Below are 26,073 nucleotides of genomic sequence, written 5' to 3'. Positions count from 1 at the left end.
TTCTGTGTTGTTGCTGTTTTTTTCGTCGACGTCTTCTTATTCTTCTTCTTTTTCTTTGTTCTGTGTTGTTCCCTTTGCTTTATTCGAGCGTGTGTATGTCTCTCTCTCTCTGTCTCTTTCGATAATTCGTTGTTTTTATTTTGATTTTTTTTGTTTTATTTACATTCTTTCCATTTCTATTGTGAGTGAACAAATTTTCCCATGGCATATTGACTTTCTTTGATTGCACTAAAAAAAACTACAAAATAAAACAGTAGCACCCAAAACAGCGCTACATACACACAGAGCGAGTGAGACACACGGCAAAAAAACAAAGAAGAAGCCACGATGGCATAGCAACGACGAGAATATGAACGAAGAATGAAAAAAAAATGATGCGAACTATGGAATTTTGAAGCGTGGCCAGTGGCGTTGGCCATTTGCGAATAACATATGTTTGCGTCATTTTGACTTGCAAAGCTAGAGTATAGCGAACCTGAAGAGAACAAAGAACTTTTCGATTCGCCTATAATTTTTCAATTCGAAATTACATTGTATCTGAAGTTTGGGTGAAACAAATGATTGGGAATCATGGATTCGAAGCATGCAAATCGTTCGAAGCGGTTCCCACTGGATGGAAGGCTTTGGCACTGGCATGCAGTTTGGCGTCCATTTTAAATTGAGTTCAATCAATCGATATTAAGTCACGAATAAAGGAAATTCATTATTGAAAGCAAGCAAGTAGGCAAGCAAGCGAAAAAAAAGTGTATATATATTGAACGAAGCGACCGACCGAACGAACGAAAGAAAGATGTCGTACATTTCACGAAGCACACACAGCGTGTGTGGAACATTGTCGATCGAGGCATCGTTTCTTTTTAATCGACATCGCAGACGCTAATACATACAATTATATGTATTTTTTTTATATGTTGTTGAGGGAACATTCTTGCTCTGTATTTGCTGAGAATAGCTTGGCGTTTTTGTGTGCTGGTGTGTGGTGAGTTTGGCTTTGTCTCATCGAAACGAAATATTTCTTCTTTTTTTTCGTTCACCAACACAATCTCAAATATTGCTGCTCATACCACTTCACACGAGCAACCAACCGACCGACCGACGAAATAAAAAAGAATGCCATAAAATACATTAGCGAAGCGCAGAGAAAAAAAAAACAACGAACCGAACACTCAACGCCAAAATGATGCATGAACGAATAAAAAAAACTTGCGCGTCTCTGCGAATTAATTATTTTACCCTGGGCATTCAATGCACACATACAAATCGCTTAATCGTCTATGTCTTTGTCGTCGTCACCATCATCGTTCGTTGCTACGGTTCTCATTCTCTTTTTTTTCGCTGTCTCTGTATTTTACATAATTTTTATTTTGTACGCTGTTTTTTTTGCGCTGTGTAATTAAAATGCGGTTCTCAGTTCAAATAGTCCAATGCAGCAACAAAAGGTTGAGAGAGAGAGAGAGAGCGAGCGAGCGAGTGAGAAAGAGAACATCGAGAGCTGATTTGGTATTGTTATAGGGAAAAAAAATACATTTTTTTTTATATAAGGCAAAAATTGAGAATGACACAAATACTATTACGAGGAAAAAAATTCTCTCTCGCTCGCTCGCCAAGCCAACGACTCATTTTTACCATTACACCATCACTTGCATATATAATTTGGTTCGGCCTCCTTCCCGCTCCGCATGTTCCATTTTTTTCCCATTTCGCTCGTCGTATCAATCAATAAAAATTTGCATTGGCTTTTTACATGTTCTTCTTTTTTTCCCTCTGCTGTACATAGTATATATTTTACTTCTGCTGTTCTCATTCCATTTGTTATAGTTCCATTCCATCCATCTTCAAACACATTCAAACAAACCGAGAGAAGAAAAAAAAAAGTAGAATTGTGTGTGCTACCAACACAAATGCATTGAGAGCGCCAATAATTGCTTTCAACTGAATGCTCCACAATGTCGACGACACATTCGGTTTATGCAAACTTGAAACCGATTTCAATACGAACGCGACGGCGACAAAAGAGAGCGAACGAACGAACGGCGGAAAAAAAGAGAGACGAATTTAAAACTGAATTACGATTTTTACAATTCATTCGATTGGAAACGAGCCTTTATACCGGTCACTCGTTATCCATACTCACTGGCTTCGTACAGCCGAGTCTCTTGTTCGCCTGCTCTCTCCCATTCTCTCACACACATATGCCCAGTTCCGTCCATGCGTTTGTATTGGTGTTTTATCCAAGTTTAAAAATAAAAAGTTGCGGTTCAATTTTTCTGGCGTTCGGTCGTTACGTATTTTTTTTCATCTCTCTCTCTCTCTTTCTCTCGTCCGCTTTCGTGTCGGTGCTTCGATATTTGGCCCGCATGTTGTTTGACAGCGAAGCACATTCCAACACATGTTTATCGCACACATACATTGGCATCGCTTCGTCGAAACCAATACAAGTGCATTCGGGTGCGATTGCGATCGTATGCGTTGTCTCGTAGGCATCGGTAATCGGCATCATAAGACACTCGAAAAAAATGCACCGAGTCAGGTCGAAATTCAATCCCATACTTACAAAATGCAGCTTGCCGTTCGTATATATATAATTTTTGTTTCTACTTTAGGGGACGATTCGAAAAATTCCATCTTCGAACTATGTCGGAAACATTGTGTCGATTGCTTTGTTATACACTGCACATCGAACCGAACGCCTATTGGACTTTAAAACAAAATGCATGGTGCAGGTGATGATGCACTTGTAATTCGTTGCATTGAATGCACACTAAACCAAAACCAGCCGAACCTTTTCCATTGTATTCAATTTTTTGTTTTGTTCGCTCCCTTCATCACACTTTAGTCCCTTTTTCCCGGTGTTTCTTACCTGCGTTTTGAAATCAATAAAAAGTGAAATCCATTGCATTCCTTGTTTTACTATGCGATACACAAGCATGCATGCCATGCGAATGACACAAATATTCAACTATGCTAGACACACATATCTTTTTGAGATGTTCCACATATGACGCGATGCAATAAACATATGCAGACGAACGATCGCAGGGCTTACTTCTAATAATAAAAAGAGCAAAAAAAATAAATGAATAAAAACTTCACAGCAGAACATGACGAAATGCATTTTTATTGAATTATGACTCCTTTTTTTTCAAAAAAAAGGCCAAGGTAAGTATGGTTTCGCGAAAAGTACGATGCAATTTGTGCATTGAACACAGACGTGCGTACGGTTTCAAATCCTAGGAGGGGGGTAAATTGAGTTTTTTTCTGAGGGGGAGCGATTTTAGTATTGAAAAAGTGAACCTTTCTGAGGTCATTTTGTTCTTTGATTCAATCGATTCATCCCGCATCTCCCTTTTTCCGATATATCATACAGAAAAGTGATGATAAACGGACAACAAAACAACAAGTTTTTGTAAGCAATTCGACTAACACAAAAAATGTTTCAATTTCCCCCCCAGCGCGCACGTCTGATTGAACACTTCATTTCCATTAAAAGCTGATAACACCTGTTTATTGCAATGCGTCAAAATGCGTAACTCCCTTATGAGCGCGTGTATTCCCATTCTCAAGTGATTTGACAAATAGCTTCTTTGTAATTGGGTTTTAATTTAATTTGTTTTTATCAATGAACACAGATTTTAACAGTTCGAAATACATATACAATATTTTGTTGACTCAGGCATTCATAAATTATATGGCATAGTCACTTAAGAGATATACTTAAATGAAATGCTTGTGATTGCTAGTTTGTTGATACGAAAAAGGCTTCAATCATAATTTATAGGCTAATTAGAGATAAAAGGTCTTCATTGTCTTTGAAGGGATGCACTTCGTCTACTATTTCTTTAAAGATTATCGATTCAATAAAGATAACGTATCTCTGTTGTACAAAGAGTAAAATGCGTTAAATGCAGTGGAATTATCATCATTGCTTCATCTGTTCTTCAACATCGTCCACATTGGACTGTCTTCAGGCATCATTCAGAATATCGCATTGAGAATTTTTTTTTTCTTATAAAGTTTTCTTTTTGAAAAGATTGCAAAGAGAAACGGGGAAAAATGGCCAAAGTAATGTAAGTATTTTGTAACTTAACTGATAGATCATCCACTCATAATTTACAAGCAGTAGAATATTTTCATGGCATTTTTCAAAAATATTCTTTCATCACACATTAAAATTTAGAAATTTTGCATTCAATTACAGTTTCAGTTAAAACCTTGAATTTTTCAATAAAAGAGCAAAAACAGCTTTCGAAAGTATTTTTCTGTTTTTCTTTTTTTTAAATGGCTTTCAAAGCTAGAAATTAACGTACACGGCATCATATCGGTGCTTGCAATGAGTTTGCTTCTATTTATTTTATTGTATCAAATAAAAATGGCAGTGTATGGTGTGTTGAATCGAATCCGTCACACTAAGCGCTTTATACCCAATTACGTCAAACGTGATATGGCTGTAGCTCTGATAGATCCCATAATGGATTATGGATGCGTGGTAACATACGGCTGGGGCTCCCACAGCACTCAAAACCAGGTTCACCGTGATCTTGTTGCTGATAACGACAAGATTCGATACATTTACGGATTAAAACGTAATGATCATGTTACCGAATATCGTAAGCGTTTGAGTGGATTGACTCCTGAGAGCAGACAAAACTGCACTCAGTAGTCTTGATATTCAAGCAGTTGTCGAATTATTCGCCTGAGTATCTGAATCACATGTTTATTCGTAATGGTGAATCGTCGCGTTATCCAGATAATCTTCGCATTTGAAACTCGCGCATTTAGTTTCTCTGCAATTAACTTTTGGAATAGTATACCGATCGAAATTAGAAATTCTAAATATCTAGTTGCGTTTAAAAATAATCTAAAGGCATCTGTTACGTTCTACGCAGTAAATTTTCTGACATTTTTCAAATTTTTCAAATCGAAATTTCTTATCCAATCTAGATTTTAGTTTGTAATTTTTCATTTGATTTTTTCCATTGATGTTAACGTACTTCAATTGTAAAAACTCATCATCATTGTATTTCCCCTGGTTCTCCAGAATCAGGCCGGTTTTGCCATGGCTTTCCGGACCCAATTCTGATATGGAAGCTTCACTTTTATATCATCCGTCCCCTGGCTGTAATCTCTTTGCAAAAGACGTACCATGGGCGGAATTTATGCCGTATTGGGTCCATGACCAGCATGTTCTCAGCTCGCTGTGAACACATATTGGAATAAATGTAGGCTTCGTAATAAATAAATAAAATAATAAATGGCTTTACTTGTATCCCAATTTCATTGTAAATCCCAAAATTTATCAAAAAAAAGTGCGAATGAAAATTACAATGTCCTTCACGACGAATGGTAATCTGTTTCTATAAAATCATAAACTAATTATTTTAGAACGATAATTATATCGTGTGTACAATGTAATTATTTGATAATCCATTCAAATCACGAAAGAACATTCGAACGAAATGATATGTGGAAATTTCAAATTTGCTGAAAGTAAAAAATAAGTAAAAATAAAATTGAATTTGTGATTAATCTACAATTCTGTTTTGATTTCAACAACAAGAAGAAAAATGGTGTCTGTTTGAAGAAGAAAGTAACAGTTATGCGTACAATGAAGTGCGTAAACAAGACAAAACACGAATGTCAATTGCCTCAATAAAATAAAACAACTGCTACTTTAGTCGGTGACACCGATTACTACTTGTTATGAATGACTTAGCAAAGTGAATGTTTGAAAATGATATTCAAAGTTTTTATTGCGGTTGAATTTGTGGGCTATTTATAAATCGCGTCACAAGCGAAAACAGACTTATCCCCTTATTAATTTATTAAAGTTTCTATTTCAATCACCTTATGCATTGTATCCGAAATGATTTGTATAACAATCGTTCATAAACAAGTAAAACGTAGTTTCGAGTGTATTATTATTCAATCACGATGTGCGATCAAAACGGCAGTCAGCATTCAGTCGTAAACCGGACCCAGTAACATTTGCATCGCTGTCGATTGAACGTTAAGGTCACGAGTTAACGTATGCGAATGAAATAGAATCAAATAATAGTTTATCAACCACAGGAACGATATTAGATTTAGTTGTTTGTGATTTGATTTCGAGAACAGAAGTACTTCAGTTATTTTCCAGAGATTTTGGCGTTGTGAGACGTTTGAAGATGAAAGTATTTGCGTTAGTATCAAGTGGACTCAATTATTCGTTTGTTGCGTGAAGAAGAAAGTGCAAATCTGTCTTATGTTGAATACTCCATCATTTCGACGAATATTGGCTCAAATCGCTTTCTCACAACCATCAACCATAAATATTCGTGCCACTTTTAACCATTTTCAATAATTTGCTCATAATACCAGTTAATAGCTGTCATTTGGCAATCACGTGTCGTATTGTTGAAACGAAATACACACCGTTCGCAATGGAACCGAATGCTGAAGAGAGTGACGATGAAAAAAAGCAAACAATCAATGGGAAATTTGCATACATTTGTGACAATGGAACCGTTAACACTCATGGCATTTCATGTGATAGTCCCGTAATTTTGATAGTGAATTGAATTTCGGTTTAGTATTCGATTAACTCGTGGTCGGATCGAATGACTTTTTTCTTCCAAACAGCAATTAGCAAGAGTAGTAACAGACGGCCGGTGCTAATTAATTTGTAAAATACCATTCAGTAGATACATTCGTATCGCATAATTGGCGTTATGGTGTGAGTTTTGCTTGCAATTTGCAATATAGTTAGTAGAACAGTGTCCAAATATGGCAAAAGAACGTTCTGAATCACAAACCATGTTTTAATGGAAATTTAATCAATTTTATTCACACAATAGATTTGCAAGTGTATTCCAATTTGGAAGGAAATTCCAATTTATTAGAGTATTTCAATTTTTCAGTGGAAAGAAGAGCATAACGAATCACGTTTATTTCTAATCATTCTCATTAAAAACCACGACTCTTGTGAAGAAAAATCTTTATTTTACAATTGTTTCTAATCCTTTATCTGAAATATTATAATAGTCAATTTCACTCGTAGTCACTGTTCACAAAGAACGTTTTTAATACATTTTTTATACAATTTTTCTGCAAAAACTGAACTCATTCGTATAATATAACATTTTCCGCAATGAACTTCGCAATCAGATTTTTTTTTACAAAATATTTGACTTCGCAAAAAATTGATGACATTTCTGTTTAACACATCATTTGTGTCAGAAAAACGGTCCACATTTTTTGTAATACATATAAAGGTTTGAGGAATGATTTTCGAATGAGAGAAAAAATGTGAGGGTCAGTCAACTTGGGTTTTTCGCTTAAATTTATGGCTCAATTTAATTTGTTATATCAAATGCTAACGGCGTTTAATGTCTATCAGTGGCACAATGGGTGATTTTTATTACCATCCATGCAGTATGTCTCGTTCAAACTCTTGATAAGAAAGATTTCGAAATTTCGCAAAATGATTGCACGCGAACAAAAAACGCTTCAAAATATGCCATTAATTTTTGAAATCAATCGAAGGAAGTTCGCGTCGCTCTGTTCAAATATTTGCTGATAATCACCATTTCTGAAGTATACGAAGCTAATTAAACGTTCATTTTACAAGCGTCTGTTTTGGAAATATTTTTTCCGCATCGTTTTCAGAAAACAAACACCCATAGATAACCAAAAGTGCTTTTTAATTGTTAATTGTTAGCTGTAGGTTTTTTTCAAAATGTGACGCAATTCGAAGTGCAAACAAAAATCGGTGTCGCGTGTTTCGAAGCACCGTAGGGTAAGGTGGGCCGAAGTAGCGCGTGGGGCGAAGTCGCGCACCGGCCTTTTCTCGAAACTGGCAATTCCTAGCTGTGGCAACCCATATGTCATTTGAAAGAGCATTAAAAACTCCATATTTGGTTGGTATACTTGACATTTTTCATTCGAGTACAGACAATCTACAGGCATACACGTGTTTTGTGCTAGTATTTGAAAACATTTTTGTGTCTACGGCATTTAAGTTTTGACCATTATAATTTAATATTTTTTGAAAACTGGTGAGTGTATTTTGCAGCTTAAGACGAGCTCTTTCAAATGGAAATAAGTTTATTTTGAATATTTTTAATATTTGTGGTTGAATCGAGCTCCGGACTGAAAGATAGGTGGTGGGGCGAAGTCGCGCACAAACATATGGGGCGAAGTGGCGCACCTTATGTATTGCTATTTATCGCTTATTCGCGTGTGAAAGGGGTGGTTGACTGAGTATTTTTGTAGCACCATCAATTACCTTTCCAACGGTACCACGGGTTTGACAATGCGTGGACTACTTCTAAGATAAATAAAAATCGGCGCAAAGTCATTTTTTCGAATTTTGGGCCAAAATTCGCCTGTCGACCGATGAAAATAGGTAGTGTCACTTTAGGCATTTTGGGGACCTCAATGGGGTCGGAAGGGGTGGTTGACTAACTATTTTTGTAGCACCATCAATTACCTCTCCAACGGTACCACGGGTTTGACAATGCGTGGACTACTTCTTAGAAAAATAAAAATCGGCGCAAAGTCATTTTTTCGAATTTTGCCTGTCGACCGATGAAAAGGTAGTGTCACTTTAGGCGTAATAACTTCGCTTCTAGCGGTCCAAATTTCATGAAATTTTGACACAACATTGGCGAAGGATGTACTAATCTAACACTAACACTATTTCGGATGATAAACACATTTAAAACATTGAAAATACAGGTGCGCGACTTCGCCCCATGGGGTGCGCCACTTCACCCCACCATTTTTTGCATGGCCAAAAACATGGCTCTCCGCCCGAAGGGCAATATCGCACCCAAAAAGAGGTCAAATCAAAAAGTGTTCTTCTATAAAAGTTGAGTATTGAATCGAACTAGAATATGCAACTAATATTTCATGATTTTTTTCAATTTTTTACGGAGTTATTTATTTAGGGAAAAAAGTGCGCGACTTCGCCCCACCTTACCCTATGTTTAGAAAATCACGGTGGAATCTCAAAATTATTGTGTATTTTTTTTTGCACGGTAATCGTGACTCTCCCGCTAAATATACAATTGCATTTAATTGGAGACTGGAATTAAATCGTTATGATTGACTGAGTGAAAACAGTGCGGCAAATGGTAAATGCACTTTATAAAAGCAGAATATTGTGAGGTCAGTTGCCACGCATTTTAACGGTTTTTCGAACGGCTTCAATTCGTTTTCGATATTTCGATCGGAAAACATGTCGGTAGAAAATAGCTGCAATTTATTTCATTTAAAACTTTCTGACAATAATTTAGACCGCAATAGACCGCTAGATCGTACAAATGAGATTTACATTCATCGTGGTGATGGGTAATAAACCACCTATAAAACAAGAATAATTTATTCAATTTTTCGTCATTTCAGAAGTCAACAATTCAGTTGAATTGACTTCCTATTCGGATAGGAATTTACAATGAATTTCCGATCGAAAATTGTTTGATATTTTAAAAAAATCGCATGATTGAAAAAACGGTGCATTGTCTTGTTATGAATATGCATGTCAAATTCGGATGAAAACCCATGGGGGTTCTACATATCACTTATCATATTTTTTGTTTCTCACTTTCAATTATCTCAATTATTTATTGTTCATATAGCTCAACTTGGCTAATTTCGTTGTTTTTTTTTCAAAATGCCTTACATTTTTCTAAGAATAGTTGGAATGGTTTTATCTTATTTTGTGTGTTTTTGTTTTATTTATTTCCGCTTAGTTTGTCGATTCGAAAAAAATTGCTTTTGGCTGTTGTGAGCGCTGCCGTAGCTGGTGCACTATTAACCGCTGTGATATTCTATTTAAAATGGGAAGATGATGAAGTCACTCATCAAACGGCTGTGGTTACGAATGGATTGGAGTGTTCGGCCATTGCTGGGTAGGTGTTCTCTTTGAATGATATTCATATTTTTTCGATTCAATACTATATTCAATTAAATCCCAATCATATCATTTTCCAATGTCTATTTAAAACATGCAGTAAAATATTGAAAAAGGGTGGTTCGGTGGCGGATGCTGCAATTGCAGCCTTACTTTGCGAGGGAGTCACCTGCCCACAGAGTACAGGTCTCGGCGGTGGTTTTGTGATGACAATTTACATAAAAGAGGCGAATAAAGTGGAAACATTAATTGCCCGTGATGTGGCTCCCTTGGCAGCCACAGAGGAGATGTTCGTGAATACAACAGTCACCGGGGGAAAAGCGGTTGCTGTGCCTGGCGAATTAATGGGATACTATGAGTTACATCAAAAGTATGGCAAGCTAAACTGGTCTGACTTATTCGATCCAACCATCGAGTTGTGTCGCAAGGGCCATATGGTGAGTCCATATTTAGCTAATATTTTGAAAAAGAATAAGAAAAAGGTTGAAGACTCGCCCACACTTGCTGAAGTCTATATCGATCCCACCACAAACGATGTGTACAAAGAAGGTGATTACATCACGAGAAATAAATTGGCTGACACATTAGAAATTATCAAGAACGAAGGCGTCGGTGCGATCTATAACAATGGATCCATTGGAAGAGCAATAATTGAGGATATTCAGGATGCTGGCGGCATTATGACAATTGAAGATCTGATGCAATACAAAGTGCGGTGGGAGACCCCAATTTCGGTGAAAGTAATGGGCAATAAAACACTTCATACTTTGCCATTGCCAGGAAGTGGAGCAATGGTTGCATTCATCATGAACGTCTTGAATGATTACTTGCCAAGACAAGAGTCGGTGGTATCGATGCAACGAATCGCCGAGGTGTTTAAATTTGCATACGCCGAGCGAACCAAATTGGGCGACGGTCGGTTTTATGAAAATGCACTAAAAGTGGTGCAAAACTTAACAAGTATCGATTTTGCAACGGAAATTCGAAAAAAGATCGAAGATAATAAGACATATCAAGACTATGCGCATTATGGAGCGAATTTTTCGTCGGAAACCGATCATGGGACAGCACACATCAATATTTTGGCTCCAAATGGGGACGCAATATCAGCTACCGGCACCATTAATACATTGTAAGATTTGTTCTTCTTTTGAATGTGAATCTAATCCCTCTTTCCGCATTGAATCTAATGTTATGTCTATTTATTTGTTGTTTTATGAATGGAACGACAGATTTGGATGCAAAATTATTTCAAAAACTGGAATAATTTTAAATGATGGCATGGATGATTTTGCAGTGCCTGGTAAGGATAATGCGTACGGCATTCCACCATCGCCAGCAAACTTTATCACGCCACAAAAGATGCCATTATCTTCGATGTCTCCTACGATTTTGATTGATGAGCATCGAAATGTTCAAATGCTGATTGGAGCTGCAGGAGGCTCGAAAATAACTTCCTCTGTTGCATATGTAAGCTATTGACTTTCAATTCTCCATAGATATCTTTTAATATGTGTGATCATTTCAGGTGTTGTTACGATACTTGTACTTCAATGAATCGATTACAGATGCGGTTACCGCTCCGCGAATTCACCATCAGTTAGGTATGGAAAATAATTGAAAAATCTACATTTCATGCATATTATTATTTATTCTTTTTATAAATAGCTCCAATGCAATTGGAGTATGAACAGGGGATTCCAGACGATATTGTTAAAGGATTACGTGACATTGGCCATGTAATGTATGAAATTCCTCCGGACAGCGGGTTTGCCTCTCTAACGGCCATCGCTCGTGAAGGCAAAAAACTTGTTCCTGTTTACGATCATCGAAGAAAAGGAAGCATTGAAGTATCCTAAATTATTTGATATTATAATTTGATGGGCATTTCGAAGGTATTTTCATAAACATGTATTGTGATAATAGAAATGTTGCCGTATTTGTTAATAAGTTAGCGTTATATAAACCATTTGCTCCACTGATATAGTATTAGATTCAGTTTTATGACTGGGCCATATTTGTGTTTGCTTGAATATACAAATTTAAATTAAATTAAACGTAATTAAGACTCATTGTGACATTCATTTAATTGCTCAATAAAATGATTTTGTGAACAAAAAGTCTGACATTTATTTATTTGATTGTTGCGTTTTTTCGGCTGTCTAGGTGCACATTGTATTACTTCCAAAAGATATGGAGACATTTGCAAATCAAATAGATAAACTGAAACTGAAATACAGAAAAATTTCAGTCTCATCGATCACATGAAATTGGTTCCAGCAAACAAGCAGTCATTTGATGAATTCAGAAGAAGTCTAGAATCTATCATTTCCAACTAGAAATTGATACTATGCACGTTTTGTGATTTGCGACGTAGGCAAGATCCAGTGACTATAATGTTATTACAATAGAATGAATAGAATGTTCGTTCTGCATCAGAAACCACACTTGAATAGATTTCGAACTACGGAATAAAATCAGATTACCACATTGAATTATATGAAATATAATCAGCTTGAAAGAGCATTTCCGCTTTTCAATAGACTAAAGTATGATTCACTATATTTATTTTAAACCTTTTTTATTGAAAACTGCAGCATGTGTTTGGAAGCATAGCAATTGTTGCTCTTAGAAATAAAATTTATCACTTTCTAATAATTTTGACGGCATTGCGACAACAAATACACGTTCAAGAAAAAAAAATGCAAACAAAAATAAAGAGCATTTCCGTTCATCCAATATTCTATTTTAGTGTATTATATTCAGCCGCTTGCGTGGTGTGCTTATTGTGCGTGTGTTGCAAGATTTTTATTGGCTGTGTTAAAAGTTCAAGTGAAAACAATGGACCGCTATGGTATTTCGGCTGATGTGCATTTTTGGCAATGCATAAATTCTCGGCAATCTGCAATTGAACCCCAAAAAAAAATTCATACCAAAAATTCTGCTTGATTTCTGCTCTTAACTGATATAACAAATATAACCAACTTAATATAACAAATCGCGATAAACATAACATTTTCCTATGACATAGGACCTATGTATTATTTCATTGTGTCACTAAAGCATTTTTCGCGGTGCTATTCTTACTTTTGGAAGTCAGTGTGTTGTTTCTCTCCTCTGAGCACTTTTTAAGTTTATTATGAAGAGCCAATCCTATCAAGTATTTATCTGTTATGTTATTTTCTAACCACATTTCGGCTAAATTCTTTGCTCTCTTTGTCATTTCCAAATCACGTTTCGCAATGAGCCCAAGCGTAAAAATTGATGATTCTTTTATTTTTCTTTTTAGGTCTTCACATATATGGTGGAAATGTAGTGAATGACATTTCAAATTTCCCCTTCATGGCACAATTAATTTTAACTGACACTCTTGAATCTGGAGCAGTAATTATTGGTGCAGATAAAGTTCTTACCACTTGTCATTCTTTCCCAGAAGACCCATACCTTAATGCTACAACAATCAAAGTTCGGACAGGATCACTCGATCCGAATGACGATGGAGTTATAAGAAATGTATCAAGTTACAAGTTGCATCCACAATTCGATAAACCTTATTTAAATGATATTGATATAGCCGTGCTAATTCTCGATCAACCGTTTAATTTATCTACGCCGTATATTGATTGCGATGGCCGAACCCGAAAAAAGTGACTACATATACGAAAATATGTCAAGTGAATTTTTACTATTAGGTACGGAGCTACCGAAAGTACGGACCAGGCAACTAAGCTACGATGGCTGCAAGAACCAAATGTTAATTGGACGGAGTATGAAAATTTATGATAATAATGCAAAGCAGTATTATCATATCACTGAAAATATGTTTTGCAGCATATATGAACTGTTAAAATTTGTCAGAGAAATGGATAGTGGTGGTAAGTAACAAAAAAGTAAACCAGAGAATCTTCGGCGAAAATATATTTCCAAGAATTGATAAACTGATGAAAACTATATTTTATATTTTACTCACTAAAATGTGCCATATCATTTTGATGTGAAAATGGAACATGAAATATCCGCTATCATACAATGTGAAGTGAAACTCTATCAGATGATTAGGCCTGGTGCTGATTCTACCTTTCAAATTTTGAATGTGGGCTATATACTAAAATCAAATTAAAATCTGTTTTCTAGGGACAGGAATGCATGTGTCTGGGAAACGTCCCACTATCAACATTAACCACCCGTTTGTGTTTTTCGTAACACATGAAACTACATGTGCCATTTTCAGCGGTCGAGTTCAAAATCCGAACAACAAAAACTCACAATCTATAGTTTTTTAAAACCCAATCTAGAATTATATTCCATTCACTGAGTGAAAGTATTAAATTATTAAGTGTAGAATAAAATGTTAAACTGCGTTTGCGTTGTTCTAGTACCAATATTGTATGTTGTATATTATTATCAAATAAAAAAACCTCAATGAGGTGAAGGACGAGTGACGAAAACTAATTGTTGACCACAAAATTTCTGATATGAATTTTGTGTCGAAAAGAATGAAAAATGAATTTGACCGTAGAAATGGAACCAAATTCACGGGAGCGACCATGTGATCCAAATAAGTTTTGGAATAATGGGTCGTTTTTTAGATCGATTTCAAAACACTCACATTGAAGAATGGTTAAAAATTATTTATGGTTCAATGTGACATTGATTTATCACATTGTTTCCACATATTTATCAGACAGTTAGTAAATTTATTGGCCACCACTGGAATGTGTTTTAAAAAAAGTGTATCATAACGACTTTCGACTTGTTTCAAAATGTGTGCATGAAACTTCTTTGTTTATAAAAGTTGCAAATGTTTGTTAGGAACTTCAACATCTGGTCCACCTATTTTTGAGAACTTTTCTGTCCATTCTCATCATTTCTGACTTCTTTAGAATGATTCCCAACTCCAACCGAAAACCCAGTTTAGTACTAAAATATTTTTCATATACCTCTTATACAATCCCAGTTGATCTATACGAGTGAAAGTCCTATTTTTTAGGCTCAATTCTTTCAGCCAAAGGGCTGTTATATTTGCAATCGGCAATCGTTGTGAGTTTTAATTAATACCATGAAACTACACATTAAACGGACTTTTTTACGGTTGGATTGGAGTATTTAGAAAAATGAAAATTACCATAAAAAACTTAAAGACGTTGGCCCGGCGGCAGATGTGACAACCACAACTTAAGAGTTACTTTATCAAATAATACGAGCCTCTGGAGCGGTTTTGTGATGAAAATTCTCAAGAAAGGGACAAAAACGTTGTTTTCAAATGATGCTGCTCCAAGTTTGTTTGTCAATTTGAATGAGACATTGAGAATTGGATGAAAAAAAAGTCGAAAATCAAAATGGTCGTTATAGGACGTTCGAAAAATGTAAAGAAAATTTAAAATTTCATATTCGTGACTGTAAATAGTACTGTGGTGTCTATACTTCAAAATAATCATGAACTTAAGAAAATTCGAAATGAAACGCTCTCTTCGTACTTTCATATTTCAATTTAATTGAAAATTCATGTTTATCGAAAAACTTCAGTTTTCGCTTTATTTTGTCATCGAAAGTGCAATATTCAATTGAGTTATTTTTCTTTGCAAAATCACAATTAACGTGATTCATAAAGCTGACAAAACATAATTCATAAATTGGAGCAGTTTTTGTTTACATACCATAAAAATACTAATAAACTATGTCGATGCAGAGGAAATGTGTAAATAATATATAGGACGTTATACAAACAAAAAAAATAGATCCAAAATTGCGACAAAAAATTAACAATGATTTTGCACAGACGCAGTCTTAAAAATACTCATCACATTTGTTGACAACAGTAAGTTGCATGTGAAGGGATATTCATTGGAATATATTTCTTCAGATTGTATTTTAAACATGCATTGAAAGCCTATGCACCGGTAATGTACCGTAGAAGTGATGTGATTCCAATTTCGGCAAGTTGTTTCAATATTGGAAGCAGAACTCTGTCAATGAGTTCTTCCTTACTTCTACATTTAAGGAGAGCCGATATAATTTGAAGCAACATCTTAATGACAGCCTCTTTTGTATCAACAGCAGCCCGTCTGGCTCTTTCGAGCAAATCCGTGCGCTCGTTAGGAGTAAAATCGTTTAGGACAACGTCTGGTGCCGAACGGAATCCTGTGAAAGAAAATCAATTCAAAATTAATTCAACGTTGAATTCGTTTCAAATTTCGTAATGGTATTTACTCAATAAATGAGCAGATATTGCACCGCCAACTGCACTTCCTATTCCAAGTCCAATTGGGCCACCAACTAAAGCACCGACAAATGCTGTTGCTCCGCAAATCACGCCACCCAGAAGTCCCTTTTGGGCGGTTTTTTTCAAATTGTCCATTCCAGCCATTTGTCCAATGTGCGAATTGTTCACAACAACCTGACGATGAAATAAACATCAAATGAAAAGTCCAACTTGAAAAATGACATGATGCTAATTGTTGCTGTTAATGGTCTTACACAATAAATAAAACACGCAGAAAATTGTTCTTGATATTTTCAACACAGCAAATGTCGACTTGAAGTATGTTCACGAACCACAAAATTGTTGTTTTTAAACAAAGATAAGGATTTAATTGAGAGATTCAATTCAAATGAACAGACAGTGAAATTTCATGCCTTCACTGCACCGAACACGAAAATGCACAGAAATGTAAGGCAAACCGAATTCGCATAGCAAAACAAATGAAATTTCTGGAACAAAAAACGTGCAAAAACGAGACAAATAGCACGATATTGTAATTGTATTGCGATGTTGTAAACGCGACCGATTTGACAGTTGCTGCCAGTGCAAACGCGCACTCTGTCTTTATTTTGACTTTTTCAACATTATCTGTGCACATCGTGTGCTCTCTTTCACTACCCATTCGCTGCTCACATGTGCCTCAAGTGGGAACAGGCACAATAGTAAAACAACAAACAAACATCTGACTACATTACGGGCGGTTGGTATGTGTGTGTGTGTGTGTGTGCGTACGTGCTTGTGGTTGTTTGTGAAAATATTGCGAACGATAAAAGTCAAATAGGCACTCATTGAATTTTAGTACGTCGAAAAATCATTGAAACATAGTCAGAAAAAATATTTTCTCTCTCTAGCAGCTAATTTGGTGGATTGTGCATGTTGTATTGTGTGCAAATGCGATTAACAGTAAATTTTGTGCGAAATCATGCATCAACGGCAAATGTAACAAATTCAACGTTTGATGGAATAACATTGGAAGCAGCCAAATAAACGTATATCCAATGTGTAAAAAGTGAAATTTGCATAGAACCAGCGACAAAAAAACGCATTGTACAAAGTTTACCAAAATCAAAATACACACAATAATTTCAAGGGAAATCCGAGTGAAGTGATTCGAATTCAATTGGAAAGAAAAACACAAAATTCCATAGGAAAAACAACGAAAGAAAAAAAATGGTTGAGCCAATATTTGATTATCAGTTTCGATTAATATTGATCGGAGACAGTACGGTGGGAAAGAGCTCATTGCTCAAGTATTTCACAGATGGTCGATTTGCGGAGGTAATTCATGGAATTGGTTTTTATTCTTCATTATTTTGAATGACGCCCAAACAGAATGCAAAAAGAAAATAATCAGCATGAAACGGAACAAACAAAACGTTTGTTGTGGGCTTATCGAATGTCTGATTCAATGCAGTTATCGATTCAATGGAAATGAGTAAACAAACAGGCAGTTTTGCCCATTCAATTTTCGTTTTAATGAATTAGTCGACAAAAATAGTTGGTCCCACTACTAATCATTTACGACGATTTCATATGTTCATCGCTATTCGTCTGTCGGCCCTTTGTTGTTTAAAACGACATCAAATTGGAAAACAGGATTAAATCCAACCCTATCACAAAAGTGTTATGCACGCGCTGAAATGTTTCGCTATATTTTTTTCGTATTTTTCGTCAAACTTCAACGCTGATAATGAAATTATGTATGCCATTTGAATTAGCTCGACGACAACGGCGTTTCCATAGCGCGCGCGCGCGCACTTCAAATAGACAAAAAAGAACTCTATTGTTCATTGGAACAAAAACAAAACAAAATGTTGGAGTCAGTGTAAATTTAGACACAGACTTATCACGACATTTATTGACGATGCAACGTTCAGTAGCCGTATTTAGATTTGCCATCAAAACAACGCAATATGCGTCGGCCTGCATCAACCGTTGTTTATTTGCTCGGTCAGAAGATGTGTATATCATGGCTGTCTTACCATTGACGTTTTCAACTTGATTATGTGTATGTTTACTATGACTCATATCATCAAGTGAGATATCCGTTCTCGATGACAACACTACTGTTGCTGCGACTGCTGCTGCTTCAGTCTAAAATTATAATGCATTATCACGACGGCGTCGTCAGAAAAGCACTGATAAAACGAATGTATGAGCTCAGAGAAAGCAAACATGACATTTACTCTCATGTTCAGCGTAATCACTCCGCTATGCATGGAATGCCGAGCATTTCGAGCGGAAAACCTTCAAAAAAAACATCAAATGTGACGTGCTACTGCAGCTGATTCGAGATTATATACAATTCACTTTACTTCCTCAACGAACCATTTTCGTTATCAGTCGACCAACCGAAAAAATGTCAAGCACCTACCGATTATTATTTACTTCGTTAAATAACATTGTCTGAGTTCTGTCAATATGCTGACCTTTGTCATTGCGTTTTTTTTCCCTTCTAGCTTTCCGATCCAACAGTAGGCGTCGATTTTTTTGCCCGGATAATTGAAGTCAAAGATGGAACCCGCATTAAATTGCAACTATGGGATACAGGTAATTGAAATACAATTGTCTGCTTACTTACAATAAATTATTTGTAATAATCAGTAATCATTCGTTTCATTTGTTGTCTGTTTTAGCTGGTCAAGAGCGCTTCCGTTCAATCACAAAATCCTATTACCGGAACTCCGTTGGCGTTCTGCTGGTATATGATATCACAAATCATGCGTCATTCGAGCACATACCATTGTGGATGATGGAAGCAAAGCGACACATTGAACCGCATCGGCCAGTATTTGCGCTAACTGGATGCAAATTAGATTTAGTCAGTGATGGTGCTCGTCGAGAGGTCAGTCGCGACGAAGCAAAAGCATTTGCCGAACAAAACGGATTGTTTTTCGTTGAAACGTCAGCACGAACCGGTGTTAATGTCGAAGAAGTATTCAATATGGTTACGCAAGAGGTTAGTTTTCAATTGTTTTAATTAGGTTTAATCGTTTGAGAAGAGAAAATTAATTGAAAAGCAACTGGTCTAGTGCTTGATATTCTTTCAAATTTCGAATGAATTGTCCATGTATTCTTACCAAGGTGTTAGTTTAAGCACTACCGAAAGTTTGAATTTCTAAACGTTTGAGTTTAATCTATTTCCCCCTATTTCCACTTCCAGGTGTATGCTCGGATACAAAGTGGTGAATACAAAATAGAAGAAGGTTGGGACGGAATCAAACCCTCGGCATTGTTCGGGCGGCCCAACAGCCTCGATTTTAATTTAGTGGTTGCCGAACCGGAAAAATCAACATGTTGTTGATTCAACTACTACATTTTTCCTGGATAGCATCAGTTTTTTCTTAGCAAACCGATGATTTTCCGTCACAATTAATTTAAGATTCATGTTTTCTACACACGGTACAATCATGTTGAATGATTTCTTTTGTATATTGATATTTTTTCCCTGACGACGAAATTAAATTAACGACAGTTCATTTTCTCCAAATATTAAATGTGGTAGATTTGTATGCCTCTTTTGGTTTTGCTGTAACAGAAATAAAAACTGATCGACATTCAAGCGACCAACGAACCATCAATGAAGTATGCGCGTTGATTTTGGAAGAAGATGAAAGATGTAAAGATGTAAAGATGTCACAGTTTCTAACGTAAAAACCATTCATTTTGTGTTGAAACAATCAATCAAAACAAACCAAGTAGTAAACGTCGACAAAAAAGCACTAAACATAGTACAGTAAAGCGATGAACATAGTACATTCTGTGAAGCTATTTTATTTATATATTAGTAAAAGATTTTTTATAATTCATCTTCTTTCATGATTAATATTATACTGATAGGAAGTGTAAAAAAAAAGCCAAACAAAATTTCGATAGACCAAATAAATATGAGAAGAAAAAAAAAACAATGAAAAATCTGAAGGAAATTAAAGAGCAGTGTTTGCTTTGATCATTTTTTTTATAATTTCAGGAATGCATTTTGGAAGGAGATTTTTCTTGGTTCAGTTCCAGTTGAGACATTTGGTCGAGGTAAAGATAACAAGAAATTTCGAATAGAATTACTCGAAATTTGAGTGCAACTAAAAAGAATTTTTAATTTATTCAATGAATTCAATATTTTGTTTTTAATTTTTGAATACAATAACAAATGGCATTCTATGATTAAATAAATCACAGCTAACTTCATGCCATTCAATCATACGGCTGACAGCTGTCAGCGGTCGTTTTGTCAAATATTCACTTTGCTTTCGTTTAGGTTAGAATGAAATATAAGCAAAAATGTCTTTCAAATTGATTTGCGAGAGTTTATTTTCCAAAATCAATCCAATAAGCTTAAAAAATGTGACATCGGGTGCTAGTAATTTCTACACATCTGCTATCGCAGCCGGAAAAATCAATCGAATGAAGGATCGAACAGCGTTGCTTCGTACTGTTGTTAAAAAAGAAGACGGAACAAAAGGTGCAACATCAGTCGATCTCGATAGTGTCATCCAAAAGTATTGCATGGAAATTCTCAAAATTAATTTTCTTAATGATAATGGTTTATCAATTTAGCCAACAGTTTCAACGATTCCCCGATATCGGACTGCCAGATAGGACGTTTGGTGATGTAGCATTCAAGAATTTGCCCGTTTGTCACATTCGTGTCTCCAAGAATAACACCATCGTTAGTGTAACTGATAACAAAGGCAAAGTGCTTGCCATCAACACATGCGGAAAGGAGGGATACAAAAACTGCCGTAAGGGAACCAATATTGCTGGACAAGCAACAGCCATTACATTGAGCAAGGTAAATTTTGACGAAAATATTGTGCGTGATGATATTCGATTGAGCAAAAATTCATTCTGAATTTCAGGAGGCTCTCCAGAAAGGTATTCATACGGTGAAAGTTGTTGTGAGAGGTCTAGGGCCAGGCAGAGCCTCCTCCGTGAAAGGCTTACAGATGGGGGGATTGAACATTGTCTCCATAACAGACGCCACACGAGTATCAGATAACCCACCAAGAGCACGCAAGGCTAGACGAGTTTAAGGAAAGGTTGACGGAACAGTTGCACGAATAGTTTTCATTTTCTTGTAAATAAAAAAGTAAAAGAAAAACACAGTCTCTGATTTACTACCGCGTTGGTGTTAAATTCAACTTTATTTTGAGGTGTTCTGACATATTGATGGTTACTTATCCGTTTTATGATGTATTTGTGTTTTAGCAATATTTTCGTGGAGTTTTTACTTTATTCTCAGCCATTTTTTTAGCCGATTATTCGAATTCACTTGGAGAAAAATCAAAGTCGTCAATTTCTTCTTTTTGATTTCTTTGCTTCTCCGCATTAGCAATGCCTTCGAAGATATTCACGTACTCCTCGAAGCTGAAAAATGGATGCAAGCGTTGAATTTCAACGAATATGCCCAAGCTCATTTGTTTGAAATCGATCGACGAAAAACTGCCACCCAATTCTATACGCAGATTTCCCGGTGTCGCTTCAATCAACTGTTTTTCGCATGATTTTTTGGCCCATTTGATGCAACTGCCAAAGATGATTTTCTGGCTGAGCAGGTTTTCGACCAGTTGAAGTACGTGAACAAGTGCTGAGTGATCCATTTCTGCGAACGCATCCGATTGTAAAACGCCAACTGGTTGGAGCGTAGCCATGATTGCGCAGCATTGTTCTAGTTTCTGAAAACTGTACTTGAGTGCAAAATCAAGCACCCAACACACATTATTTACATTGACCTGAGGATGGAGGTAGCTTGCACAGATTTGCATGACACCATTGCATTCGTATTTGTCGGCCAAACGCATCACTTCGCCCACATTTTCCATGTCGATGTTTCCGTGCATCTGATAGATGGTTTGTAGAAACATTCCGAACGCCGTCGATGCTGCATCCACGATTTCGACGTCACCCTCTTCTTTCGGGTCACCGTAGAACATGGCTTTGAAAACAGAGCTTCCCGCCGCCAAAATGATTTTGTGTGCCGAAAGCCGCTTCACTTGGCCCGACTCATCGAATTGGAAATACGCATCAGCCGTGTCATCCTTGTTTTGGTACAAACAATTCATTTGCTGAAACGATAGTTTCGGTGCTAATGTGTCCATTGATTGTGAATGAATTTTTACGCTAAAGAATACTTTTAATACGACACAAAATAACCTAGTCTACCAAATCGTTTCGATGTCAGTTTATCTAATTGTGAGAGAAGCTGTGATTTCGATGACAACACAGGGAAGAGTATGCGTAATTTTGGCGGCATTCGACACAAACACATTCATACGATCGTTTTGTATAGTTGGTGCGTTGCACAATTGTCGACATTACTTGGACATAAACCTATCAATTGGCACAAAAATGATCCGTTCCTAAAAGAATGGAAGATGGAAAAAATGTTTTTAACGCAATGGCTACGATTCTGACCTGTTTAAATGGTCTTTTTTATTATTTTATGTTAAAGAAACTGACTTCGAATCATTTATACGCGAAAAATCAATCATTGCTTCTCAAACTGAAAAATGGACTACAATGGCTAAGATTGCCCACATTTTTTTTTGCAATTTTAAACAAAATTAAAAACAAGAGCTGAAATAATAATTTGTTCCTTCACAACTCCTCGAAATGATCGGGAGATCTGTTGGATATTCGAATCCAAGCAACCTCTTTTATACTAGAGAAATAGGAAGTGAACACATTTTTTTATCTTTTTTTATTGCACACACGTAGAACTCATTTATATAACATTTTTATCACCTGAACGTATCAGCCTAGAACAATGGATTTGGGCTGTAAAAAGATAGACAGTGCTGACATGTTTAACTGTTAAGATAGAAAGCCTGACAATGTGCAAACATCTATGGAACTCGTTAGGTAACGAACTAGATATCTTTACTGTGTTATATCATTGGTATGTTACGTGAAATTTACAAATAGACAACTGTCGTTAACAGAGTGGTATTTTTGTATGACAATTAATTCACTTCGATATAAATAGGAACCAAAACGTTGAAGGGGCATCGACCTGAATACTATGAGCGTTATATTTGCCGTTGCAGGTGTGTGATCACACCAAATCACAACACATATTGAAAATACGTAGATGTTTTTAACGTTGCATTCAGTCACAGTTTTTGGAGAAAAATTTCATTTCTTAGTTGGGCATTCACCTTAATTCAGTCGTAGAAATTTTTTTGATCGTAAATTTATTCAACTTGGATCATGGTTTTCGTCAGTCGAATATATTTCAAATTGATAATAGCTACTAAGTCAGAACATTTGCAAAAGACACATAGTCACTATAGTTTATTACTTTTATTATAACAATGCTGGGCCCCAAATAGAACTACGCAAAAAGTTGTCATTTATCGAAGATCACCCTTCGGGTCGGTACCTCACATCAAATTTTCCTCCCAAACGATTTCCCACAGTAGCGCTTTTCCGAGAATTTTCCAACCAAAAAATGCATGTGTGCTGTGCATAGTAATAGTTTGGTGCGTAGGGTAACTTTTCTGAGACTTGTGGTAATTATACTCGTCACCAAAAGATACCACAAACCTACCACATTTTATTTCTGTGTGTAATGCTCACTGAAATTCGCCACTGGTTAATCAATTGAAATGCGATCTGGTTTGCTCGAATTCATCAAGTATAAGTGAACCCGTGAGCATAAAAACGACTTATTGAACAATCGCCGAACAAAACGATACAAGAAAAAACTACCGAACAAAACGTACCACAGCGGTAATGTGTAGCACAGCGGAGTTTCGTTTTGAACGGTACCGTCCTGCTGTGTTACGTTTTTAACGTGTGTTTTGTTTGGTAGTTTTTTCTTGTATCGTTTTGTTCGGCGATTGTTTAATAAGTCGTTTTTATGCTCACGGGTTCAAGTGTTAACCCTCCAGTGCATTAATTTTTCCCAGGGCTGGGAGTACTGGTACTTGGTTGATTTTTGGCCATATAAAATTAAAAAAAATTTCATAATCCAAGGTTCCTCATGGTTTAGTCAGGATATGCGAAAAGTCATGACGCGATATTTTTCCTTATTATGAATAAATTTTCACAATCATAGGTTCTGACCTAGGGGCTCGGATCTTTAGAATGTAGAATTATATATCGCGTATCTGAATTATTTTCCACGGTACGTTGCTGCCCAAGTGTCAAGCCCAAGGCCATAAAGTGAATCGGTATTTGTCTCTCAAAACAAGTGTTTATGTTTTTTTTCGACTGCTCCTTCTTTCTTTTCCACGAATTGTGTATAAAAAAAGAAGAATAAATCGCATTGCAAAAGCGACTGTTGTTTAATTGAGAGATTGAGACACATTATCTATTGGTTCACTTGTAATAATGACGATAAGAGCAAACTTATCATTTAAATGGTTCAAACTTATCGTTTAAATCAAACTCGGCTCATTTTCGACACTTTCGTTGGTGCAACGACGTTAAGCACATGTGCTTCATTCCGTTTCGCTCCTTCCATTTTCTATCACTCCACATACACATGGCATTCACGTCGAACACAATTTTCAAACGGTAATTATTGCATAGCTTTTTTAAAAATATATTTTAATAGATTTTTCATATACAATTTTCGGTTGAAAATGAATAATAATCGATTTAAGCTGTAGTGTTTAAAAGATGTTTTGTAAAAAACCCAAAAATGACAAAATTAATTTTTTTCATGTAGCAAAATAGAATAAGAATCGGAGGAAAAAATGATGAAAAAATGGTGGCAAACAACGTTTGCATGTTTGAAACAACGTAAATATGTGGACTACAATAACGTTGGTGAAACACAGTTGGCCAGAGTGTTGACTTTGTTTGATTTGACGGCGCTCGGTGTTGGCAGTACATTGGGTTTGGGCGCATACGTTTTGGCTGGTTCAGTTGCTTATAATGAAGCTGGACCAGCCGTAACAATTTCATTTTTAATTGCTGCCATTGCAGCCGGTATTTCGGCTATTTGTTATGCAGAGTTTGCTTCACGCGTACCACGAGCTGGTTCGGCATACATTTACACTTATATAACCGCCGGTGAATTTTTGGCATTCACAATTGGGTGGAACTTAATTCTCGAATATATCATTGGTAAGAGGCATTTTTTGTATACACATTTTCGTTTAGAAGCAATTTAGAGAAGATTCTGGATAGGAATCTTTTGTTTTAAAAAGACTTTTTCGATAAATTTAGTTGAATTTTCTGTTTTTTTTTTTCTATCGTTGTTACTTTTTTCAAATGCCATTTTCAATAAATTTTAGCTGCGTCAAGCGTTGCCCGTGGTCTGAGTGTCTATCTTGATGCATTGATTGACAAGAAGATGTCAACATTCTTTCAAGATTTATTTCCGATGAATGTGAGCTTCTTGGCACCATATCCAGATTTCTTTTCATTTATTATGGTTGTGCTGCTCACCATTTTACTTGGATTTGGCGTCAAAGAATCGACCATTTTAAACAATATTCTCACGACGGTTAACTTGGCCACGGTCATTATTGTCATCATATCTGGCGCTATAAAAGGTAAGCAATTTGTCATTTTGTCCGATACGATGAAAAAAATAACTCTATTTTTAATGCATTTGCTTTTAGTCGTTTATTTACCATTTCGCATTCGTTCATCAATTTTTCAAGTAATTTAGTGCGGAAAAAATGGTTTAAGGTCTATCTTAAATATGGTGTATTTCCACATTTGTTACATTTATAAATCATATCTCTTTCTTTGAATGATAATAAACTGATCACTTAAACAATATTACTTATCATGCGATAAAAACGCAATAGAATTATCGAGTAATTACTTCAATTCTAAAACGCAATAAAAAAAGGCCTCATGAAAATATCCATGGCGATCTATAGAAGAACAAATGCGATATCGAAATGTCATAAACTCTTTGCAGCAAATCCGTCTAATTGGTCGATCAGCAAAGAAGACATTC

At 36.0% G+C, this 26,073-nt stretch overlaps 5 protein-coding genes and 1 pseudogene across 8 annotated transcripts; 4 read left to right on the top strand and 2 right to left on the bottom strand.

The window, feature by feature from the left end:
- The first annotated feature begins 3,929 nt into the window (after nucleotides 1-3,929).
- Nucleotides 3,930-12,012, top strand: LOC129567778 (scoloptoxin SSD14-like). Of its 3 annotated transcripts, none has more exons than XM_055445048.1 (6): nucleotides 3,930-4,067; nucleotides 9,732-9,890; nucleotides 9,993-11,024; nucleotides 11,125-11,362; nucleotides 11,421-11,496; nucleotides 11,561-12,012. In XM_055445048.1, the coding sequence occupies exons 1-6, from the start codon at nucleotides 4,054-4,056 to the stop codon at nucleotides 11,749-11,751; spliced, it is 1,710 nt and encodes a 569-aa protein (XP_055301023.1). In that variant the 5' UTR covers nucleotides 3,930-4,053; the 3' UTR covers nucleotides 11,752-12,012. The 3 variants fall into 3 exon arrangements, with proteins under 3 accessions (XP_055301023.1, XP_055301022.1, XP_055301024.1); XM_055445047.1 differs by lacking the exon at nucleotides 3,930-4,067 and adding an exon at nucleotides 5,712-6,178; XM_055445049.1 differs by lacking the exon at nucleotides 3,930-4,067 and adding an exon at nucleotides 5,969-6,712.
- A 3,354-nt stretch (nucleotides 12,013-15,366) lies between these two features.
- Nucleotides 15,367-16,649, bottom strand: LOC129567777 (protein C19orf12-like). Its single transcript, XM_055445046.1, has 3 exons — nucleotides 16,370-16,649; nucleotides 16,103-16,289; nucleotides 15,367-16,033 (listed from the first exon to the last, which is right to left on the bottom strand). Exons 2-3 carry the CDS (start codon nucleotides 16,257-16,259, stop codon nucleotides 15,783-15,785), a joined length of 408 nt encoding a protein of 135 aa, XP_055301021.1. The 5' UTR covers nucleotides 16,260-16,289; nucleotides 16,370-16,649; the 3' UTR covers nucleotides 15,367-15,782.
- Nucleotides 16,650-16,749: 100 nt separating this feature from the next.
- Nucleotides 16,750-20,085, top strand: LOC129567775 (ras-related protein Rab-39B). Of its 2 annotated transcripts, XR_008687884.1 has the most exons (5): nucleotides 16,932-17,432; nucleotides 18,614-18,704; nucleotides 18,791-19,113; nucleotides 19,318-19,556; nucleotides 19,660-20,085. XR_008687884.1 is itself a non-coding variant. In XM_055445044.1 (4 exons), the coding sequence occupies exons 1-4, from the start codon at nucleotides 17,325-17,327 to the stop codon at nucleotides 19,456-19,458; spliced, it is 663 nt and encodes a 220-aa protein (XP_055301019.1). In that variant the 5' UTR covers nucleotides 16,750-17,324; the 3' UTR covers nucleotides 19,459-20,085. The 2 variants fall into 2 exon arrangements, 1 of the variants encoding a protein (XP_055301019.1); XM_055445044.1 differs by having other exon boundaries at nucleotides 16,750-17,432; nucleotides 19,318-20,085.
- Nucleotides 20,086-20,361: 276 nt separating this feature from the next.
- On the top strand, nucleotides 20,362-23,765 carry LOC129567776 (28S ribosomal protein S11, mitochondrial). Its single transcript, XM_055445045.1, has 3 exons — nucleotides 20,362-20,650; nucleotides 20,709-20,943; nucleotides 21,011-23,765. The coding sequence occupies exons 1-3, from the start codon at nucleotides 20,433-20,435 to the stop codon at nucleotides 21,182-21,184; spliced, it is 627 nt and encodes a 208-aa protein (XP_055301020.1). The 5' UTR covers nucleotides 20,362-20,432; the 3' UTR covers nucleotides 21,185-23,765.
- On the bottom strand, nucleotides 21,262-22,762 carry LOC129567774 (BTB/POZ domain-containing protein 6-like). The gene is made up of 2 exons (XM_055445042.1): nucleotides 22,611-22,762; nucleotides 21,262-22,510 (listed from the first exon to the last, which is right to left on the bottom strand). Exon 2 carries the CDS (start codon nucleotides 22,247-22,249, stop codon nucleotides 21,410-21,412), a length of 840 nt encoding a protein of 279 aa, XP_055301017.1. The 5' UTR covers nucleotides 22,250-22,510; nucleotides 22,611-22,762; the 3' UTR covers nucleotides 21,262-21,409.
- A 764-nt stretch (nucleotides 23,766-24,529) lies between the features above and the next one.
- Nucleotides 24,530-26,073, top strand: part of LOC129567833 (cationic amino acid transporter 2-like) — a 2,541-nt pseudogene continuing 997 nt past the window's right edge.

This window comes from Sitodiplosis mosellana, unplaced genomic scaffold (assembly GCF_009176505.1).
Source record: "Sitodiplosis mosellana isolate CC-2019 unplaced genomic scaffold, AAFC_SMos_1.0 Smas_scaffold_12, whole genome shotgun sequence".
In the NCBI taxonomy this organism is placed as follows: domain Eukaryota; kingdom Metazoa; phylum Arthropoda; class Insecta; order Diptera; family Cecidomyiidae; genus Sitodiplosis; species Sitodiplosis mosellana.
Note: the sequence above shows the minus strand (reverse complement) of the source record. Positions and strands in the feature narration are given on the sequence as shown.

What these genes read in the sequence shown, in the direction of transcription:
- LOC129567777 (XM_055445046.1), bottom strand. Translation starts at nt 16,259, where the DNA reads ATGGCTGGAATGGACAATTTGAAAAAAACCGCCCAAAAGGGACTTCTG. An exon ending in AATATCTGCTCATTTATTGA is followed by an intron (nt 16,034 to 16,102) that starts GTAAATACCATT and finishes TTTCTTTCACAG; the next exon opens with GATTCCGTTCGGCACCAGAC.
- LOC129567775 (XM_055445044.1), top strand. Translation starts at nt 17,325, where the DNA reads ATGGTTGAGCCAATATTTGATTATCAGTTTCGATTAATATTGATCGGA. An exon ending in CAGATGGTCGATTTGCGGAG is followed by an intron (nt 17,433 to 18,613) that starts GTAATTCATGGA and finishes TTTCCCTTCTAG; the next exon opens with CTTTCCGATCCAACAGTAGG. An exon ending in TCAATATGGTTACGCAAGAG is followed by an intron (nt 19,114 to 19,317) that starts GTTAGTTTTCAA and finishes TTCCACTTCCAG; the next exon opens with GTGTATGCTCGGATACAAAG.
- LOC129567776 (XM_055445045.1), top strand. Translation starts at nt 20,433, where the DNA reads ATGTCTTTCAAATTGATTTGCGAGAGTTTATTTTCCAAAATCAATCCA. An exon ending in CTCGATAGTGTCATCCAAAA is followed by an intron (nt 20,651 to 20,708) that starts GTATTGCATGGA and finishes TTATCAATTTAG; the next exon opens with CCAACAGTTTCAACGATTCC. An exon ending in CAGCCATTACATTGAGCAAG is followed by an intron (nt 20,944 to 21,010) that starts GTAAATTTTGAC and finishes TCTGAATTTCAG; the next exon opens with GAGGCTCTCCAGAAAGGTAT.
- LOC129567774 (XM_055445042.1), bottom strand. Translation starts at nt 22,249, where the DNA reads ATGGACACATTAGCACCGAAACTATCGTTTCAGCAAATGAATTGTTTG.
- LOC129567778 (XM_055445048.1), top strand. An exon ending in TAACTTCCTCTGTTGCATAT is followed by an intron (nt 11,363 to 11,420) that starts GTAAGCTATTGA and finishes TGATCATTTCAG; the next exon opens with GTGTTGTTACGATACTTGTA. An exon ending in GCGAATTCACCATCAGTTAG is followed by an intron (nt 11,497 to 11,560) that starts GTATGGAAAATA and finishes TTTTATAAATAG; the next exon opens with CTCCAATGCAATTGGAGTAT.